Genomic DNA, 22,895 nt, shown 5'->3' on the forward strand with positions numbered 1-22,895 from the left:
TTACAAGGGTTACAAAGGCATGAGTACCTCCCTCCTTAATGGCATGAGTTACATTTCCTAAATGGGCATGAGTCACTCTCTCTCTTGGCATGCAAGTTACTCATCCTTTATGGTATGGATTCGTTGCTCCTTCTATAAGAACCAGATTCGTCCTCCCCTCCCTCGTGTCCTGAATCCCATGAATCGGACACAATTCTCTAGGACACGTCTAATTCTTGTGTCCAACGTGCCCTAACACGTGGGATTCGATGGACACGCAGGTCGGATTCCAAGGGCAAGTAAGTCTCGGTTTCAAGGCACATGTCCCTCAAAAAAGTGTGTCGCGGGGCCTTTAAAGCCCGATTTCGACCGAATTCTTACTCATTCTTGAATGTCTCTCTTGCTATGGGTGTGTGGGAGCGACTAGCAAAGGGTTTGGGAGCATTTTGGAGGTAATTCAAGCAACATGTAAGTGCATTTTGCTTCTATTTATTTTTTTTTTGCATCTTTGCTATAGCAGTTTGCATGTCCATTTTTTTTACAAGTTCGTGCATTTTTTCTATATTTTTTTCACAGCGTTCATGGCTCAATCAAGGGCAGCAGGGAAGGGGCAAAGGAAGGGGAAGAATGTCCCCATTGGTGATGCCCCTCCTGTTCCAATTTCATCGAGGTCAGCAACTATGCCCTCTATAGGAAGTGGGGCTGCAACAGCATCTTCAAATGTTGAGGGTAAAATGAATTTAGAAAGACAGCAGACTCAAGAAAGCAAATATCCCTTGTGGAAGTATGCCACAAGAGATCAAGGGTTAGGCAGCAAGTTGAAGGTAAAACAGTGCGAAACACGCATGTGGATTTCCAATGAATTAATTAATTAATGAGCAAGCTCAAGCTCAATAATAATACAGAGATATTTACAGAAAATACAAACATCAAGTTTCTATCTAGATAATGGAAACAATCAGTTTCATCTAAGAAACTGCTAAAAGAATAAAAATTAGCAACAGCTAAAAGAATGAGCATTAAATACTTAAATACTAAATAGGATTATTCTAATACCCTCCCTTAATGCTCAATCTATTTACAACACCAATAGACCCTCTGAATTTTACAAATTTATCAGGACCAAGAGGCTTGGTGAAGATGTCGACGGACTGCTCTGTTGTGGGAACATATTGCAACTAAACTGATCCGTCTTCAACAAGCTGGCGAATGTAGTGGCAATGAGTTTCCACATGCTTTGTTCGTTCATGAAAGACTGGATTCTTGGCAAGTTTGAGCACTCCCTGATTATCACAAAACAAAGAAGCAGGCCCTGTCTGGGAAACATGCATATCTGCAAGCATACGTCGAAGCCAAACTGCCTCACAGGATGCCTTAACTGCTCCCCGATACTCTGCTTCTGTTGAGGAGAGAGCCACTGCCTGTTGTTTCTTACTAGTCCAAGTAACAGCACCGGATCCTAGACTAAACACATACCCAGCTGTAGATTTACGGTCATCAATCGAACCGGCCCAGTCAGAATCAGTGTAACCACTGAGTATAGGATTGGAATTTCGAGTGTATAGGAGGCCATAATCAGAAGTGCCACGCACATATCGTAGCACACGCTTTGCTGCTATCCAATGATCAGCTTTAGGAGCTGACATGAAGCGGGAAATGTAGCTTACTGCAAAACTGATGTCAGGTCTGGTGGCAGTAAGATAGATGAGACTGCCCACTAATTGCCTGAATAAAGTTTCATCCACAAGGGGAGAGGATGACTGTGCTGAAAGTTTGAGCCCTGGTTCCATAGGAGTCGTGGCCGGTTTGCAATCCTGCATTCTGAACCTGTCCACAAGATTTTTGGCATACTTGGACTGAGAGAGAAAGATATATATATAGTCTGCCAAACTTCAACCCCCAGACAGTAATGAAGAAGTCCCAAGTCTGTCATCTCAAAAGTTCTACATAAATCTTGTTTGATCCCATGGATCAAATGTGCAGAGCTTCCAGTAATGATAAGGTCATCCACATAGACAACCACAAACAAGATATCATCACCAGTATGCTTGATATACAGGTTTGCATCAGATGGGCTCCGCTGAAAACCCTGATCTGTCAGGTACTGATCAATTTGCATGTACCAAGCCCGAGGAGCTTGTTTCAATCCATAGAGTGCTTTAGCTAATCGACACACTTTCTGATCTTGACCAGCAACCTTGAATCCTGGAGGCTGCGTCATGTAGACTTCTTCTTGGAGATCACCATTTAGGAAAGCACTCTTTACATCCATCTGATGAACTTTCCAATTGAACTGAGCTGCTAGGGCAAGGACAAGCCTTATGGTACTCATCTTGGCTGTAGGAGCAAAAGTCTCTTCATAGTCGATGCCTTCCTTCTGTGAGAACCCTCGAGCCACAAGACGAGCTTTATACTTGTCTATGGTTCCATCAGCTTTGTATTTCACTTTATACACCCATTTGCAGCCTATGGGTTTTTTCCCTGCAGGAAGATCAGAAAGTGTCCATGTGTGATTCTTCTGAAGACTCTGGAATTCAGCTTCCATAGCCTGTTCCCACTCAGATGTAACCTTAGCCTCTGAATAGGTTTGAGGCTCAAAAATACTGTGCAGGTTAGCCATAAGAGCAAAATTGACTGTAGACTGTTGTTTGTTCTTATGTCTAGAAGTTCTACCTTCAAGGAGCTCATCATCCCGGAGATCACCAATGATTTTAGCCCACCATTTAGGCCGAAGAGTAGAGGAACCAATATCAGGAGGAGGTGGAGAAGACTCAAGAGCAATAGGGGCAGCAAGAGGAGGGTTATTTTCTGGAGGAAGTTCAGATAGAGTATTATCAAATACTGATGCTACATCATCCCTCCCATCAGGTGGACCAACCGGAAGAAGAACACTGTGAGACTGATCCTCAGAACACTGCTCAGAAGAAGAAGACTGAAAGAATCCTCTGTCTTCATCAAATACTACATCCCGACTGAAGCTAAGACGACCAGTGGCTATATCTATCAGCCTATAGGCTTTGTGATGATCACTGTACCCTGTCATCATGAGTTTCTGGCTTTTGGAATCCAACTTAGAGCGCTTAGCAGTTGGAATCCAAACATATGCAACTGAGCCAAATACTTTGAGGTGACTGATCTTAGGCTTATGGCCAGACCAAACCTCTTCGGGAGTCTTCCCTTTAACAGCCTGAGTGGGTGATCGGTTAAGAAGATAAACAGCAGTAAATACTGCTTCAGCCCAGAATTTCCTGTGTTGTAACATGGAACGAGCCATTTCAACAACCGTGCGGTTGCGACGCTCGACAACACTGTTCTGCTAAGGAGTGTAGGGTGTGGTTAACTGACGTTTGATGCCATGAATATCACAGAAGTTGGCAAAAGCTGAAGAACAAAATTCCCCCCCATTGTCGGTCCTAAGAGTCCTGATGTTACAGCCAGACTCTTTTTCAACTAAGGTTTTAAACTTCTGAAAGGTACTAAGTGCATCAGATTTATTTTTTAGAAAATACACCCACATCTTTCTACTGAAATCATCTACAATAAGTAAAAAAATATTTGCAAGCAGTGATAGAAGCTGTATTCATAGGACCACAAATATCAGCATGAAGTAACTGGAGTACCTTAGATGCGCGCCAAGATTCTCCATCTTTGAATGAAGACCGATGTTGCTTTCCCACTTGACAGGCGCCACATACCCCCAACTGCTGAGTCTGAATATCAGGTAATCCTGACACAAGTCCCTCCCGAGAGAGCTGAGAGAGATACTGCATATTTAGATGCCCATATCGTTGATGCCATAGAGTGTTGATGGGAGAGACACGCGCTGCTAGAGCCACTTCTGGAGAGTCACCGGTGTCAAGTAGCCTGTATAGACCATGGTCCTCTAGGCCAACAGCAACTGTAAGACTAGTCTCCCTGTCAATAATGGAACACTTGTGCGCACTGAACATTACATCAAGCTGAGGAGAATTCCTCATAATCTGGCTGACAGACAGCAGATTAATTTCCATACCAGGAACATAGTATACATTCAGAAAGATGAGTGTGCGCCCACCAGACTGGATCTGAACGGTACCTCTGCCAACCACTGTGTACTTTTCACCTCCACCAAATACCACGGAATCACTGAAAGGTGAGAAATCAATAAACCAGTCACGCCTGTGAGAGAAATGGCGTGATGCACCAGAGTCAATGTACCAAGCGGAAGACGGGACATGATCTGACGACCTTTTAGCCATAAAGGCGTAAAAAGCAGATTCTGTCTGCTCGGAATGTTCTGCCACATTCACTGTCTGATGGGGCCCTCCCTGTTTCTTCTGTTCAGAAGCAATCCTCTGTCGGCAATCTTTGTTCATGTGACCGAACCTGTGACAGTAATTACACTGCACACTTTTCTTCCGAGCAGGATCAAAAGACTGAGAAGAGCCTTTCTGCTGAAAGGACTGAGAGGACTGATATTTGGCAGCAAATGCATTTTCCGAGGACACTGATGAAGCACTACTACCAAACTGCTGTTTCCACCTATCCTGCTGCAGGAGTTTGGTGCATAACTCTGGAAACTTCAGATCAACATTTGTGGTGGTAATGTTGAGTGTTTCTATGAAGTGTTCATAAGATTTCGGTAGACTTTTCAGAGTAATGACTACCATATCTTCTTCCTCCATGGTCCGACCAATAGCTTCGAGCTGATCTCGAATGTCTTTAATCCTGTTAAGATGTTCCTGTAATGACATATGTTCATCCATCATGATGGAGAACAGCTGATTCTTGAGAAAGAAAGCTCTGCTCTTGTCGGATGTCTCGTGCAATTCCTTAAGATGTTGCCAAATTTCAGCAGCAATTTTGCCGGAAGGAATCTGCGGTAACTGATCATCAGTTACAGAAAGTTTGAGAAGCATAACAGCCTCTCGATTTCGATCATCAAACTTATCTTGATCGGTACCAACTGTACCAGGACGGAGCTCTTTGGCCAAAACAAGCTGGTCAAGACACCTATATTCAAAAATGGTCAACATTCTTTGTTTCCAGATGTTATAATTTGTGCCATTAAAGCGCTGACTGCCTTCCGACATCAGATTGGTTAACGAAGCCATCTACACGTTTCCCAAGATACAGAAAATACAAAAAATCCTGCACGGATTTCAATGCGGATGTCGGCTGATCCGGACAAAATTTGACAGATGCTGATGTAAATATGAAGTGATGCCCAAAGCAAACTGATTTACCGTAAGAAGCACAATTTAAACAAACACTAGATAGGAACAACTTTTAAACATATCAACAAATTGGGCCCACAGGCAGGAAACACAAGACAGATATGAAGAAACAGTGGCACGAAATTTCTGGAACGGTAAAATTCTGTTTGAAAAAGAATTAACTCATCTCCCTTTCCTGTTTGTAGAAATCACTGACAGATTACGTAGAAAATCAAGCACCCAAACTAATACATGCTTTGAGTTCTGTGCATAAAATACCCTTGATTTTCTCTCTGCTGTACACAGTTCCCTTGATTGCTCGAAAATAAAGATCGTAATTTTGTTTCACACTAAAACAATAATGAATTTGACCTTGAAGTGGACAAATCGGCCATACGAAGGAAGATTTTCTGTTAACACGGGAATTTGAACGGAACTTCACCGTAATAAAACAAGATTTCTCCGTTCAGACTAAGATTTCGAGTTCTCGAGACGTTTTTTTTCTTGAAAAAATTGATGGCTGTAAAACACAAAGAACTGTTGCGTACTTACGTGCCCTTGGCTCAGAGATTTTTGTTGCTACGCGGAAGTCGTCAATATAGGAAGCCATTGCAGTCGAAACTGGTGTTATCGCTGTTATCATCCCGCAAATGAAAACAGGCAAATGACGCCCGGGCCTGGTTGATCGAGCTAGTTTTGAAGGAGCGAATGCGTGAACGGGAATCACGTATCAGTATGTGGTGATGTCGGTATTAGAACCAATGTAGCTAGTGCGTAAAGCTGGAAGTCTGGTTATTGATCGAACATTGATTTGAGTAGGATATTTGCCATCTGTGAAATTCGAATTCGAGTCAGCAATGGCGCCCAAGGGAGAGAAGAAACCCGCGGAGAAGAAACCCGTCGCAGAGAAGGCTCCTGCAGAGAAGAAGCCCAGTGCTACGCCTGCATTGATTTATAAGAATCGATCGTGCGATGTATTCACTGGTGCGAGCGCGAGGCGGAGAAGGCGTGAAAAAAAATTAGTCGTTCTGTGGTAGATGTAGCAGCACCCGGGAGCTTTGAAATGCGTTCGAGCGGCTATCTCCTTGGTTGATATAGCAGGGACTGCGAATTGAGTCCAAATATGACTAAGGAACGAGCAGGGTAATGGTGAAACCCCAAGCAGAGCCCGTCGTTGACTCAAGTTCGAACAGCGTTAACCAGCTTGAAAACAAAAAACTCAGATGCAGACCCTGAGAGCAGTTTCGAAATGAAATACTGAATTTTTCAAACTATGAAAAATTATTTCGAAAAAAATTCCTGTGCTCTGATACCATAAAACAGTGCGAAACACGCATGTGGATTTCCAATGAATTAATTAATTAATGAGCAAGCTCAAGCTCAATAATAATACAGAAATATTTACAGAAAATAGAAACATCAAGTTTCTATCTAGATAATGGAAACAATCAGTTTCATCTAAGAAACTGCTAAAAGAATAAAAATTAGCAACAGCTAAAAGAATAAGCATTAAATACTTAAATACTAAATAGGATTATTCTAATAGAAGGGAGGAGGCAATGTTGCTTGGAAATGCAACTATTGCAACAATCATTTCAAGAGCACTTATTACCGCGTGAAAGTTCATTTATTGGCCTTACTAGGTTGTGGAATTGGAGCATGTACACAAGTGTCTTTAGCTAAGAGGAAAGAAATGGAAAAAGAGGCTAATGTTTGGTGTGACAAGGGTGGCTGCATCATCTAAAAGAAACAAGAATGATGAACCCCTTCCATTCTTGAGGAAAAGCAGCGGCAAATTTCCATTTGAGAGTTTTGGTGGGGGTGTGGGTCAAGCAACAAAATGAAAGGCAGTGTCACTTGGTCCAATGGACAAGATTTTTCAAAAAGAGAGACAGGAAGAGCTTGATATCACCATTGCATTATTTTTCTATCTAAACTTCATATCCTTTAATGTTGCATGCTCACCTTTATTTCTTGAGATGTGTCGAGCTCTAACTCAAGGGGCTCCATCAGGGTATGTGCCTCCTAGGTCAGAGAAGCTTAGAACCACATTGTTGACTAAGGCAAAAAAAGAGGTGGACAAAATGTTTGAGCCTATTAAATCAACATGGCCAACATCTGGGGTTAGTATTATTTTTGATGGATGGACAGATCCAACACGCCACCCACTCATCAACTTCATGGTGTCTTCCTTGAATAGACCAGTTTTCTTGAAATCAGTGGATGCACTTGGACAATACAAGGATGCACAATAAATTGGTGAGTTGTTCAATAAAGTTATTAAAGATGTAGGTGTTGATTCTTGTGTGCAAATCATTTCAGACAATGCACCTGTTTGCAAGGCTACTAGCATGATTGTGGAAGCTAAATATCCACAAGTATTTTGGACAACTTGCATCATCCATTCCTTGAATTTAGCACTTAAATCTATTGCTTTTGATGTGCCTTGGATTGGAAGTATTATTGAGGATGCACGGCATATCCGCAACTTTGTACAAAATCATACAAATGCCCTCGCAACCTACAAGGAGTACACCCATCTATTATTGTTGGAGATTGCAAATACACGGTTTGCCTCTTCATTCATCACGTTGGAGAGGTTGAGGGAGGTCAACACTGCTCTTGGGGCCATGGTTATTTCATAGTTTTGGTCTTTTTGGAGAAAGAAGATCAAGCAACCTCAAAAAGAGTCAACGACACAGTGTTAAATGATGCTTGGTGGGAGAGGGTAGATCTCACTATTAAGATGATGGACCCTATCATTGCTTTGCTACGATTTACAAATACATACCAACCCATCATAGGAGAGGTTTATAAGGGATGGGATTCCATGATTGAGTCCGTGAGGACCATTATTTTACATAGTGAGTGCCACGAGTATGAGACATCATCAAAGGCCTTCTTCACCACCACAAAGGATATTCTTGTCAACAGATGGGACAAGAATTGCACACCTTTGCATTGTTTGGATCACTCATTGAACCCAAAATACTACAACCATGAGTGGCTGAATGGTGAACCTTCCCGCAGATTCCCTCCTCACATGGATGGTGAAATTTCATAGGGGAGGAAGGATGCATTGAGGCAGATATTTTAGGATAGAGCATCCCTTGATGAGGTGGAGGATGCCTTTGCAAAGTTTTCCACTAAAACTGGGTGATTTGCAGTCTATGATATGATTAGAGACAGGGGGCTAAGAAGCCCTATTCTTGGTGGGCAACTCATAGGGCAACAAGCCCTCCTCTACAACAGCTAGCCATGAGGCTCCTCTCTTAAGTGACTTCATCCTCTTGTTGCGAGAGGAATTGGAGCACATATGGGAATTGGTATAGCGTCAAGAAGAGCAGGATTGAGCAATAAAATTAAATAATAACCCTAAAATTAACTAATTTTTTACATAACATTGCCTTCCTCTCGAAAGAATGCTTTGTCCTCAAAGCATAAGTAACGACGGATGTTGTTGAAGAATGATTCATTCTCCCAAGAAACGTCTTCTTCGGCAAGTCCTTCCACTTGATTATATATTCCAAGATGATCAAGGTCCCACACTTTAAAAGGTCTTGGATTAATCTCTCAATTTCCGTTTTTTGGAGATGTGGATATCGGTATGGCTTGATGTTGATGGGGTCTGACCCTGCCTTGACTTCTATTGTATGCTCAATTTCCCTATTAGGCGGCATCTTCATAGGTAGGTCTTGAAATACTTTTTCATGCTTCCGAATCATATCTTGTATCTCTGGTGACTCTTCTCTGGTCATATTTGCAGATAACATTTCTAACTGGTGACATTGTACTGCATAAGCAGGTGCTCTTCTTCGACTCAGCTTCATCATCTGAGATGATGATACAACTTGATTTTCGGGTGCTTGGAATCCGTGTAGTTTGTACTTCTGACCTCCCCATTTGAATTTTATAAATTGTACTTGATGGTTGGCGGCATAAGTACCTAAAGTTCGTAGCCATTGGATACCTAAGACTACATCTACTCCTCCTAACGGTACCGTGAAGAATGGAGACTCTAGATTAAAGTCTTGAATCTGCAAATTGACCTTATGGCATTTCCCTACCTTTTCAATCTTCTTACCATTAGCTACCATCACTTTCATGTTTGGTAAGGGAAATGAAAAAATATTGAGTCTCCTTGCCACAGTTGCATCTAAAAAATTGTGTGTGCTACCCGAGTCAATGAGAACCACTACGTTGTTCTTCTTTATGTGTCCTTTTAACTTTAAAGTCTGAGGTTGTGATATACCTGTCATAGCTGATAATGACACTTGCGGAATACTTCCGTCATCTAATTCTGGTGAGAATTCTGGGGCATCTTCTGTGTCTTCTATGTCATAATCTTCATTGTTTGAATCATTGGTTGCTTCACAATTATATAGGTTCTTTGGTTCTTTTCCTTTAGCACATCTATGTTTGGGGTCCCATTTCTCACCACAGCGTTTACATTTACCCTCTTTTATCCTTTGTATTTCCACATTAGATTTTTCATCTTCACGACGATGTGGTGGAACATATCTTGTATTATTTGAGTCCACATACTGGGGTATCCTTCGTCTTGCATAAGTTTTTTCCGCTTTTGACCAAAATATTGGTTCGGATTTCTTTTCGGTTGTTTTTGCTTTTCGTCTTGCTACTTCTATAGATGTAATGTCATGCATCTCAAGTTCTGCTTGTAAATGGGTTTTGAGTCCCGAGATGTATGACTGACTTAGACGAGATTCTGATAACGCAGGTACTCGTGTTTCTAAGGTCTCCCATTCTTGAGTGTATTCGTCCACACTTCCTTTTTGTCGTAACTTGATGAGTTTTGAAAAGAACTCTTCTTCTCTTACACCTTGGAATCTTTTAAAGAATGCATCTTTAAATTTTCTCCAGCTAATGACGTGTGTTGTTTTTTTCCACCACATATACCAATTATATGCTTCTCCTTCCATTTTCATGGATGCATGCCTGAGCTTTTCGTCATCGTCATTGATGTCATATATCTCAAAGTATTCTTCTGCTTTATTTATCCATGCAACATTGTTTTTTTCGTTTCCATCGAATTTAGGCATCTCGACTTTTGCCCTTCGCTGGTATGTTGCTAATGGTTGAGCGAAAAAAGGGTGTTGATTGGTAAAGTTATCCTAGAGTTGCTTGTTTGTGAAGGCTGTGTTACTCGCTTCTTGGTGGGGTGTCGCTGATTTTTTTGGGGATTCAACTTTTTCATGAGAGTCTGTTGACTTTGTTGAATCTGACGAGATGTGTTCTTGATTCTCTTCACCTTCTTTTAGTAGTTGTTCGGGTGTACAATTCGACCTTTTACACAGAATTTTCAGCATTGTTAAGACCTCTCTGATGCCTGCTTCTATCTGAACATGGTAATTTTCCATTTTTATTTCTATTCGATTTGTCGTATCGTGAAGATTTTTTATTTCATCAGCTTGCAAGCTTGATCTCGAATTCATTTAATCTTTTATTGACCTCATCGTGGTTGCTATTTATCTTATGCTCTGCATCCAACATTTTTTTTTGGAAATCCGCCATTGTCATTGTCGACATTGAGTGGGTTTGCGGGGGCGTGTATTTACTTGCCAGCTAAAATATTTTTTTTTCCCACTTTTTTTTTTAGCTAAAATAAATTTTATACATATAACTTTTAATTAGTTAAAATAAATTTAATTAATTAAATTAACTTTATATATATATAGATATATAACTTATATATATTTATATTATATAATATAATATATATATATATATATATATATATATATATATATATATATATATATTAACCGTTATATATAATTTGCCGATATAAATATATATTATATATTTCTACCCGAACAGTCACGTTCGCTGATAGAACCTTTTGACCGTTCAAAAAAAACATCGCGCAGTTTATCACGGAACCCTTTGACTGTTCCAAAAAAAATATCGCGCAGTTTATCACCGCAGTCTTTTAACGGATGCTACGGGTCGATGGTGGGTGTGAACAGGTGACTGGCGGAAGGCGGAAATGGACGGGATAAGTCTGGACAGCGGACGGATGGGGACGGTTATGTCAAAGACTGCGGACGGAAGTTGAGTTTTTTTGCGACAGCGTGAGGTGGACGCCAGGAGTTGACGCAGGTGGGATGCACGCTAGCGGACAGGAGTAATAAAGGGAGTAACGGGCAGCCAACTATGGTTGGCTGGAGCGCTGCCGGGCGGAAGGATTGGAACAGTGGTGCGGATGGGAGAACGGTGGCTGCGTGCAAGGTGGTGACCTATGCAACGAGAATTTGTCCAGAGGATCGAATCCGCTCTGATACCGATGAAGCATAAAACTTCTGGATAGACAGTAATATATATAGAAATATTTTATTAATAAGATGAATTACAGATGATGATTGATTACAATGGGGTTCCTGGCTTATATACCGCCACGGACACCCTTTGGGAAAGGGCATGATCTTATGATCGTGCCCTTTCATCTAATTAAAATTAAAATTAAATAATAACCCTAAAATTAACTAATTTTTTACATAACAGCATCAATTTAATTAAACTAAATTTATATGCAATGCATCAATTTAACTAAACCAAATTCATATACAAGGCATCAATTTCAAGATTAATTAAATGAAGCTGATGTGCTCCTATACTTCAACCAAGTCCAGAAATGCAAATGGAATTCTAGGATACATAGAACTAAGTTAACTTTCTGACCTTGCTGATCAGCAGGAGAAAGCAATGCCATTATCCTTTCTATAAGAACCTGTATTGTTCAACCAAAGGCATTGAGTGATATTTCTGTTAAAATATTAACAAAGCAGCAAAGAACAAATCAATTAGCCCAAGTAAAATTGGATAGATGCAGCAAATCTAATTTCAGTCACAACCATTCAGATACCATTACAACTCATCCCCATGTAATCCACAAATGTGATCAACATGACAATGTTCACTAAAACTGAAAACAAAAAATATTTGTACAAAGAAATTTTAACAGAACAACAGAAAATTGTTGGTTCAAACTCAAAAAGGCCACACTAATTGCAATGCTGGGGCAACACCACAACTCGGTAGATTTGTTCAGGCATATGACAGCCAAACTTCATTCCCATGAATAATAAATTGCAGTTCAATCAAAACGGCTGAACCTGAAAATACAGACCTGTTTCTTCCCATGCCTTGCTAATCTGACACGACTTAAGACATCCTTTAGCTCTTTTAGACGAAAAGTCAATAGCTTTTCCTGGAAAAGGCCAAACAGCAGACTAAATAAATAGCTTGCAGACTTCTTGAATTAAGCAAGGTGCAAATATGATCTAAAAATTGGAAATGATTTCAATATACCCACCTAGGGCCTGTTATGTGATATCCTATTGAATATAAGGATAATAAAATAGCTCAATTATTAATCTACCATTGATATGGGAGAGCATATGATCTAATGTACGCTTATTATATGCATTTCTAGATCATATATGATCATAAACAATTATGCTGTGCCTACATCCCATAGAATCTAAATTCAATCTTATGTGACGTTTCAAAGAAGGGAGAGAAGGGAATGCAATGCAACCATATAACCTTATTTTAAGATATATTGAAAGAATTACACTATCTGAGATATGACTGTTGAGAATAAGACCACTTCCAGCATAACACTTATTTTAGACTTCTCAGTGGAAATCAGGGCAAACAAGTGAGCACATCAGAAATAGAAGAACAGTGAGCATAAGAAAGTGTGGAAAATTTATGGCTAGAAGGTTTGATGCAATTACTTGTTTCTCTGTTATTATCATATAACAACTATTATTCTTAGGATGCAGCTGGATAATTCAGGCACCAGGTATTCGGACGAATTACCATATCCAAAGGTATAAATATGCATCACATTAGTTATTTGAGACTGACTTGGCATGGACTATAAAAACTTTGATAATGCATTGGAAACGTTGATAGCATATTCCATGAATTGCATTTTTAACAAGGAAAAAAATAATTAAATTCACTACCTTCCAAGCTGCAGGTAGCCGTGTGGATAGATTAGAACAAGAGCTACAATATCACAAATATATAAACTGACTAAGTGTAATGCTCATGTGTTAATGCATTTAGTATCTTCGTTTAATGAAGTTATGTAACTTAAGTTCACATCTTAGATAACATTAAGTTATTATCATAGTAAGGCTAAGTTTTTGCTTACTGTCATAAGGTGGTTGTACAAGGCATGTCTCTCTCATGAGACATATTTAAGTATTGGCATTTCCCATATTGAATAACATCAAGTAAAATGTCACTTTTTTTTCTGTCTCTAAATAATTCTGGACTTGTCTTGTCCCTTTCCGTAATTCTGCTATGGTGTATGTGCATCATCTGACATGGAATCAGAGCCACAGAGTGTTGGCAGGCACAGTGAAGGTCCAAAAAGGCCAACAAATCATGTGAGCACATGACATATAATGCGGCCAAGGCATTTGGTACACACTGAAGCAGATGACAACAACATAGCAAAGGCACCCACAATTAAGGAGATAAGTCATTTACTTTTTATCTAATTAAGATAAAAGAGGATTGAAATTTTTTATGGGCCTAAGCATTAAACTTGGGAAATTAAAGGAAAGGAATAAGAAGGTGGTAATGGTCAGTACAACCATGACCTCCAGTGGCGACAGGGATGACATGCAGCTAGAGGTAGCATATTGACAGGCAGCATTCACTAATGGCTGGTGGCAATCCGAGCAAAGAAACATTGCAGCAGTAGAGCCACAAGAGAACAAGAGGGCTTCCTCACGTGCTCAAAGACTCTCTAACATGCAGGCAAGCACACTTTGGCAGAAAGAAGTTAGCTGTGGTCACAACTAAGGGAGATATCCTATGTTGCATGATTTTTGGAACATGGCAACAGAAGGAATGAGCAAACACATGCCCAGAACAGCTAGACCACACCCCCAAATTTTTCAGGGGACAGAGGGTTGGGAATGGCAATCTGTCAAATTATATATACATCTATATACAAAAAATTTAAAATTAAAATCACAAAAAACATGAATGGCAAAATATAACTAGTTTACTGCATAAATATCAGCTTTTAGAAATAAGCAACACAGCAGCAGACATTCAATTTGGCATATCCAGGAAAGTCACCTCCTCCTATTCTCTAGTGCAAATCCTTCTAAATCCTTGCGCACTTGTGGTCTCCTATTTCTTACGACACAAGCCCTTAAATCTGCGCACAAACTCCTAAATCCTTGCGCACTTGTGATCTCCTAATTTCTTAGGACACAAGCTCTCAAATTTGTGCTCTCCACAATCAAAGATGATCTCACAACCATTGTGTATATTATGTGCCTTCGTCCTCCTCTTTATAGACCCAATTTGACCATGCAAGGACGGCCCAATTCAATTTTAGAAGTCAAGTTCTGATAGCGAGTTAACTAAGAGTGATACGATTTCTCTCTCCAATCAACACTTGGAGTCTTAAACCATTCTTCCTTCAATCAAGACTGAAGACTAACTTGCTCTAACTAAACTTGTAACTGCCACCTCATTTTGTATTCAAATTGATGAAGACTCCACTTGACTGAAGCTCTAACACTACGCATGCTATCTTGATGATTATTTCAGTAAACTGGAAATAAACTCATCCTAACCGAAGTCTAACTCATGAGCTCACACTCATACTGGGAGAAAGACAAATCGAGGTCTTCACTAGCTAAGGCACAAGCAAGAAGACCTTTACTCGCTACATTTTCACCAATAACGCGCAAAGATCGCGGTGTTATAGGACGTGCGAGCAAGTTAGGTGGAGGATGACATGATAGTTGGTGCGTCTGAGTGGAAGTTTTGTGGGCCCCACGCTATGCATCATTAAAGGAGAGGACCTGAGGGTCCAAGAGATATGGCACTATGGAAAATGTTGTGCACCCCGGATTTCCTTCGAATTCAAATACAAACAACAGCAACACAAAGCACTAATGGTGTAGGGTTTTCTGGGACCAACAATTATGAGCCCACGTGGATGCCATGTGGTGGTGTGTCGCTGATGTGGTGCCATGTGATTGGCCGAACTTTCAATGAGCACATCTTTAATCCGGGAGTCACATTGAGATAAAGATTATATCACCAGAAAGCTCTCGACGAACTTTATATATTGGTGATATCATAAATTAATCCCGCAAGTTTTGGAGGAGGATTTTTGTAACCCCATCTTCATAGTGAGACGATGGAGGTTGGGTTAGTTAGAAGTAACACTTCCCACAGCCCAAGAAGTCCAAGGGGTGGGAGGGAGCATTACATCTTGGTAGTTGTATTTGTTGACTAATAATCATCTAAATGCAAATCTAAAGTCGTTAACATTGTTTATCTTTTATATTAGATTTGGGACACACATCCACTAGCACCTAACCTTCTTTCTCATGTGAATATAAATGGTTTGTGCTATTGTTTCTAACCAATTAACTTTAAGGCATTTAATCACTTATTGGAACTATCGTCCATTTAACTATTATACATGGTTTCATCAAAGTAAATCATAAGCTTGTATGGTCAATGGTCATAATTCACTTAAGGAGGTTAACATTCATAAATAAGGATTAGCCCTCATTTCTAGGAGTTGGCCTAAAGTGAAGCAGAAATAGTACTAAGGTGACAATGCTACATTTCCCATTTTGTTTCCCTCGTTAACACCTATGTTGTGACTATTCACAAGGGTGCTAATTTAGGTGTTAACATAGCACAACCTTTACACTCCTCTACAACCATCCATTTCTCTTCCAAGCACACAAGTTACTCTCCCATAGCTTATTTGGTCATTTTCAGATTGTTATATTAATCTAAAACTTGAGGATTGCAGCATTAGAACTTCGGTAGTGTCTGAACATGAGCATAGTAAAAGTGTGAATGGTTTGTGGTGAAAAATGACAATGTTTCCCACAAGAATGGAGGAAGAACAAATTCCCATGAGGTCGTAGGGATGGATTTCCATGAGGACGGAGGCCACTTACACTTCCTCATGATTGTATGCAGCCCCATGTCTCCATGACTATGTAAGGTAGACATTTCTCACCAACCACCACATGCATTCAATGATTGGCTTCTAAGCCAATGGTGGTGGATGAGATTTAAATAAAGCACGAGATGAAATGGTAGAGTTCCTATGAAACATCGGATTACTTATCCCTCGGGGTGCTCTTTCATCTTCCCCTCTATTGTACTCAGCCCCTCTCACACTCTTTCAAACCATCTTGGACCTTTATACTAAGTTTCAATATAAATACTTACATGTCTCAAGCACACCACGAAAAGTCTACCACATGATACATAGAGAGCGTATTTACCACAATCACATGCCTAGCCATTCACTGGTCAAGCCTTGGCCTTGAGCTCCACACTAGGAATCCATACAAATATATTTACATCATTTACACATAGCGTCATTTAATGATGCTCGTATGGCATGACTCCCATCATTATAACCACTTATTTACAAGTTTTAAATAATTTGATGTAATAATACGAAGGGTCAAAATCAAGGTATTACCATAGTTTTAAGATCGAAATCAAGTTTTGAACAATCCCATCTATCCAATCAAATTTTGAGCCAAAAACAGATCAAACCAGATTTAATAAATTCGATTTTAAAAAAACACATGAAATAATTAGTTTTCAAAGAAAAAAATTGTTTTAAGATTCCAAACCATTAGAGATAAAATATGCAAAGTTTATTCACCTATATACCATGTAAGGGTGCATATATCAAAATGGCACAGAGTACAATACCTATCAACAACAAAACAAAATACATGATCGATGAGGCTCTAAATGGCCTCTAGAGCTGCGGACTATAAATCATTGATCAATATGATCACTCACCAAACTCACCACTAATTCACCACTACTAGAAATGGGATAATCAAAAAGAGTTACATAAACATCATCTCGCTCAAAGTCTTCAAACTCGGATTCCTCAACCTTATAATATGGCAGAAATTGAAAAAGAAACATGCCTAACCAATGATTTTGATTTGAGTGAAGGGTTCATCTCCTCAATCTTATAATATGGTTGAAAAAGCTTAACATGACTAACCAATTATTGTAGATTGAGTGAAGGATACATTTTTGTTAAGGCCATGGCAAAGGAGTTCAACAATCAATACCACCAATATCAAAGAGTTCAATAATCAATACCACCAACATCTAGGTGCATAAAGGGCTTTATGCTCTTGATTAAATATCAATCCCATACCCTCATACATGAGAGAATTCAATGAAAATGTTCCAATCCTACAAATCCTAAAATCCCAAAAACTGTTAAGTCTACTAAATTTTGAGTGGGATACGAAATTCTACGTTATCCATATGAAGTACGATAAGGTTGGAACCACTCTCAAACATCCTAAAACAATTAATGATAATGTTAAAAAATTAAGTAAAAGTTGACATTTCCTTTATCTTTAAGAATTTAACGTTACCATTGATTGCCAACATTGTTAGGGTTATATTTTTTTTTAGGTTTAGGGGTTTGGGGGGTGGTTGTTGGTTTTATAGTCAAGGGGGGTTGTTTTGGGAGGGAAACAACCACTGGTTTCCTCCAAAACCACCTTAAAAATAGCCACCATGGGTCCCGGACACCCCCCTCACATGTGAGATCTAAACGATCGATTAAGATCGAAACTAGTCGATTAGGGCCAGTTTGTAACAGTTAGGTACCAAACCGGCCCTCAAACCACCATGGGTCCCAAACACCCCCCTCACATGTGAGATCTAAACGATCGAGTAAGATCGAAACCAGTTGATTAGGGCCAGTTTGTAACAGTTAGGTACCAAACCGGCCCTCCAATTGGGTTTTTCTACTAGTAACTTCTAACGACATATGCATGTTCAAACCAAAGACTAGTGAAATTGGTGATTTAAAATTAATGATCAACAATTACTTGTTGAAATCTACATTTTACACTTGAAAGGTTAAAGGTTGCAATATCATTCTCATGTATTCTTCATTAGAATCAATTGGTACTTTAACCATGAAATTAGAAAATTATTTAACAATATGCTATAAACAGAAGAAAATCACATTGTATAACAATACCAAGAATTGCAATGAAGCTATCTCATCAAGAGATATAGATGACATGCCAAACATTGTTGAATTTCCACGACATTCAAGAATTTGGGTTTGGTCTTACAATCTTTGACACAAACACACTCAAATGCCCCAATAATTCTACTTTGCACAACGGAATAAACACATCAATAAACCAACTAGTGAACAATAGACAATTTTCCACTTTTTCAACCCAAATTCGTTATATGAAAAATATTTAATACAATAGTCTAGGCTCCCATGCCAGGGATTATGGCCATCATACAATATGCCCTGATACAAGACAACTAGGGTTATGTATCAACAACTATGATAACAACACTGCCCTGAACAAGATACAACTGACCTACTCTTGTCGATGCACATCCACAGTCCTTTCAATCCACAAACCTTGAACAATTTTGTTGGTCCTTTTGCTTCCCAATTTGCAGCTCCTCAATTTGCCTCTATCAATGAACTATGCTCCTTTAAGTCACTAAAATTGGCTCCAAACAATTTTGCCCTCTAGTTGCTCCTTAGTCATTCAAGAATGCAACACATAGGGACTTTGTTCAGTTGTTCACAACTCCATTTGTGAATAGCTCTTTGGTCTGCCCACTTCTGCCACTTAGCTGCTACAAGATGACAAGTCAAGGGCTTGAAGGTTGCCCTTCTTCATACTAAAGATGTCCTTCTTGTTAGAGAATCTAGGGCAAAGTAGTGTTGTGATGATTCTCCGAGACTTGATAACAATTTGTGATGCACTTTTACAATTTATCTTCTTAATATTATTATTGTGTGTGTTTCATCAAACAGCTACCAAAACAGAATAACACGAACACAAAATTTGGATCTCTGCCAGGGACAAACCCTCTCCACTCTTCAGAGGAAAACCCTTTGCAAGATTTCTCTTATTGAAGCTTCTTATTTGAACAACTGCCAACCCTAGACCCTTGACTAGGATATCCTCCAAGCATAAGTCAAATCCTTCCTCTTTGTACACTGTCACTTCCGACACATCTTTCGGCACTTTGTCTTACAGCACTTTGTCTTCTAGGTTAGGAAACCCTAGAATATTAGGGCTTCTTTGCTTTCCTTTGGATACCTTGTAGGCCTAGGTATACATCTGAATGAGGCTATTCATGTTATTGCCTTAAACTGTTGTCAAATCCTTCTTGCACCTCGCACATGTGACTGTTTCTAGCCCTAGAAACAATCCTATCTTCTTCGATCTTGGTCCTTCTTCCTTCGTATATGAGGGCTTCTTCTTCGCTTGTAGAGAGAGGCCTAGTAGACCTTGTTTACACCCAAAACAATGAGATATGTTGACTTATTATTTTCGATTGTTATGGTTGCAGTCAAGCCTTCTTTGACCTTGCACATGTGGTTGATACTGCTTCAGAAATGGCTTCCTTCACTTCGTTGTTTTGCCTCCTTATCTTCGTTGTCCTTGTTACCTTTTTCTGCCCTTATCTTCGTCCTTTTTACCCTTCTAGTGTATGCAGATTTCAGAGATAGATTGATGTCCTTTTGAGGAGTGGACAACCTCTATAAATAGAGGTTTGTCCCTCCCTTTCCAACCGACATGACTGTCATTTAGGCTGACTTGCAGTTTGTACTATAATTTGACTTTTATTCATCGTTTTGTTGCTTGTAGACTTCGTTGGTGCTAGGAGAGGATTTGACCATGCTTGGAGGTGTTCCCTTGACCTTGTATGATGTCATACATGATGTGACATGCCCTCAAAGGGTCTTATCATAATTACATTTTGACTTTGACTCTCTAGAAGCACTTCAAAATGTGCTTGTCCTATTTTCAATGAGCAAGAAACTCATTGACAAATAATATTAAAATAAATTTTCTTTTCTTGAATAAGTACAAATATCAAAATTACATTTATGAAGACTGATCCTAGTTACATTTTCTCCAACAGTGAACTAGGGTTGATTCACTAGCTCACTTGGTTGCCTTCTTTTTTCATTCAAAGAACCAACCCTTAGGCCAAACTTCCTGCTGCTCCTAGCAGCCTTGTTGTCCTTCACAAGTTTGCACTTAGGGTACTGTAGGGCAGCTACTAACAACTCTCCAAGATGTACTTAAGTTTCCCACCAAACTATGTCCAATCTATACCATCAACCCAGCAACACACCATACTTGAAAAGCAAAAACATACCTCTTTGAAGGACGTCAACTCTGCCTCAAATGACTAGCCCTGTGCACACTTTATCCTGAATTTTTCAGTCCTAGTTAGGGCACCCTATGACTGCTACAAGTCTGCACCTTTTCCTAGCCAAACCACCCTTCAACTTGTGTTGACTTCCTTCTACAAGACCTGTCCTATTTGCACTATTATTCTAGGTTCATGCGGCCACCATACCAGTTGTTCCAAACCATAGACCAACACCCAAACAGGGCTCGGCCCCACATGTAATAGCACAGATGATCTTCGACCCTGTTCATAGAAAGACACCTCATAAATGTATGCCCAAATCTGCCCTTCAAGCTCGGCTAGCTCCCTGCTCCTCTCGACCTAGTCCTGTCACAAGAAAAAGACTCCAACCATGACCTTTGCCTTCACTTTGGCTAGTCCTCTTGAGTTGCAGCCAAATCAGATTGCTATTCTCTAATGATGTGTGCACTTGTGATGTGCCAAATGAGGTCACACACTTCTATTTATATGTATCTAGAGTGCAAAATCTAGCCCTCTTCTGGGGCTCTCCTAAAGAAAAGTCGACTTGAACTTTTACCCAAATAGCCCTCTCATATAAATAAAAAATGATTTTCTCTCATTTGGCAAATGCTCCCTTGAATTTCTTCGTAGCCCCTTGTTCCATTAAGGATGCCACACATGCTACAAGGATCAAATCATCGAATCCATGCTTGGTTTCGTTCCCATAAGCTTTGGGTACAAAACCCACTTCTTGGGTACTTAGCCCACAAATGGCTTTTGTGGTGCCAACTCACATAAGCCCAGTACCCAAGGCTATGGAGTATAATGATCAGAATCGGACCAGCCATTGAATCGGTAGACCCCCCGGACCAGTCATTGAACCGGTAGACCCCCCGGACCGGTCATTGAACCGGTAGACCCCCCGGACCGGTCATTGAACCAGTAGACACCCTAGACCGGGAACCAGACGAAAACCAATAAAAAAACCGGACCAAAAAAATGGTTAATCAAAAACACAAAATATTCAAATTTTAAATTAAAACATATATATATTCATGTGCATCCCTATGAATCCAATCCATTTATACACAAACAAGCAAAAATTCTAATTTATATAGCATGTAAGGGTGCACATAACCAAAATAGCACCGAGTGCAATCCATCTCTAAACAGAAAATATATCAACAAACAAGCTCCACATGGCCTCCAGCATCCAAAAAAAATTATGCTACAACAAACACCCACATATCATCAAAATCATTGCCTATAGTGGAATCTGCGTCATCAATATCACCCTCTAAGAATTAAAATAAGATAGAAAAAGCGTTGCATGTCAAGTCAAGATTTTGTTCGAGTGATGGGTACTTTTTTTAGTAGGCTCATGATAAAGGAGTTCGACAACCAATGCCACTAACATCAAGGTACATAGAGGGCTTGGTGCTCTTGATTAAATACTAGTTTCATACCCTCGTACATGACAAAATCCAATGTAGCGTTGCAATCCCCCAAATCCTGAAATCCTAGAAAACTGTTAAGTCTGCTAGTTTTTGAGTGAGATCTAAAATTATACTTTCTCCATATCAAATCCAATGAGGTCAGAACCAATCTCAAACATCTCGAGTCATTTCATGGTAATGTTAAAAATTTAAGTAGAAGTGACATTCTCCTGTATCTTTCATTTCCATCCTTTTACTTTAAGAATTTAACATTACAATGAATTGCATAGCATTAGTAGGGCAATATGGTTAAATACTAGGCTTCCTCTGTCATAAATCATTGCTTTTTGAAAAAAAAATGTGTTCAAAGGGTCCTTGGCAGCAATGTACAAAACCAATCGGCTCAATGAAGAAAGATCCGTTCGGTACCAAGCCAATCGGTTTTGTAAATGAACTAGCCGGCTTGGTACCAAATCAGCCAAAAATGGTTCAGGTCACCGGTCTAAACCAATTTTGGCCTCAAACCAATCGGACCGTACGGTTCAGACCAATTCAGTCCGGTCTGATCCTGATAACACTGCTCCCAAGCTACAAATCTCAACACTCCCTCTTAGTGAGGGAGGTACTTCCACCCTTAGGAAGTAACTCATCATCATCATCATTGTTCGCAACACTAACCCAACTCCTGGCGTTTACTATTGCAGCATACCTTGAAGAATGAACTACGCTCGTCTCAGTGGTGTCTCTGCCACGAGAAGCCTCCTGCTTCTTCTCCTAAAATGCTTTCAGGCCATCCCATGGTTCCTTTTTGCTAGTTGTAGAAGTACCCTTACTCACCATGTGCTCTTCTTGAGCTGCACATTCTCCCTCTGAACCTGCAAACTCCTGCTAGAACTCGACTCCCTCTGAACCTGCACCTACTCCCGCTTCTGCTTCTCATGATCTCAAATTCTACTTTCTCCATATCAAATCCAATGAGGTCAGAACTAATCTCAAACATCCCAAGTCATTTCGTGGTAATGTTAAAAATTTAAGTAAAATCGATTTGCTC

At 39.8% G+C, this 22,895-nt stretch overlaps 1 protein-coding gene across 1 annotated transcript in view; it reads right to left on the reverse strand.

The window, feature by feature from the left end:
• The window catches only part of LOC149250262 (E3 SUMO-protein ligase SIZ1-like), a 338,204-nt gene that overhangs the window by 305,741 nt on the left and 9,568 nt on the right, over positions 1-22,895 (reverse strand). The window contains exons 2-3 of the mRNA XM_089453590.1: positions 12,322-12,402; positions 11,874-11,922 (exon numbers count right to left, since the gene is read on the reverse strand). Coding sequence (XP_089309716.1) covers positions 11,874-11,922; positions 12,322-12,402 — 130 coding nt within the window. The remainder of the gene's footprint in view (positions 1-11,873; positions 11,923-12,321; positions 12,403-22,895) is intronic.

Source organism: Pinus tabuliformis, chromosome 7 (genome assembly GCF_031772625.1).
Source record: "Pinus tabuliformis cultivar Carrire ecotype Pingquan chromosome 7, CPIR1, whole genome shotgun sequence".
NCBI lineage: Eukaryota > Viridiplantae > Streptophyta > Pinopsida > Pinales > Pinaceae > Pinus > Pinus tabuliformis.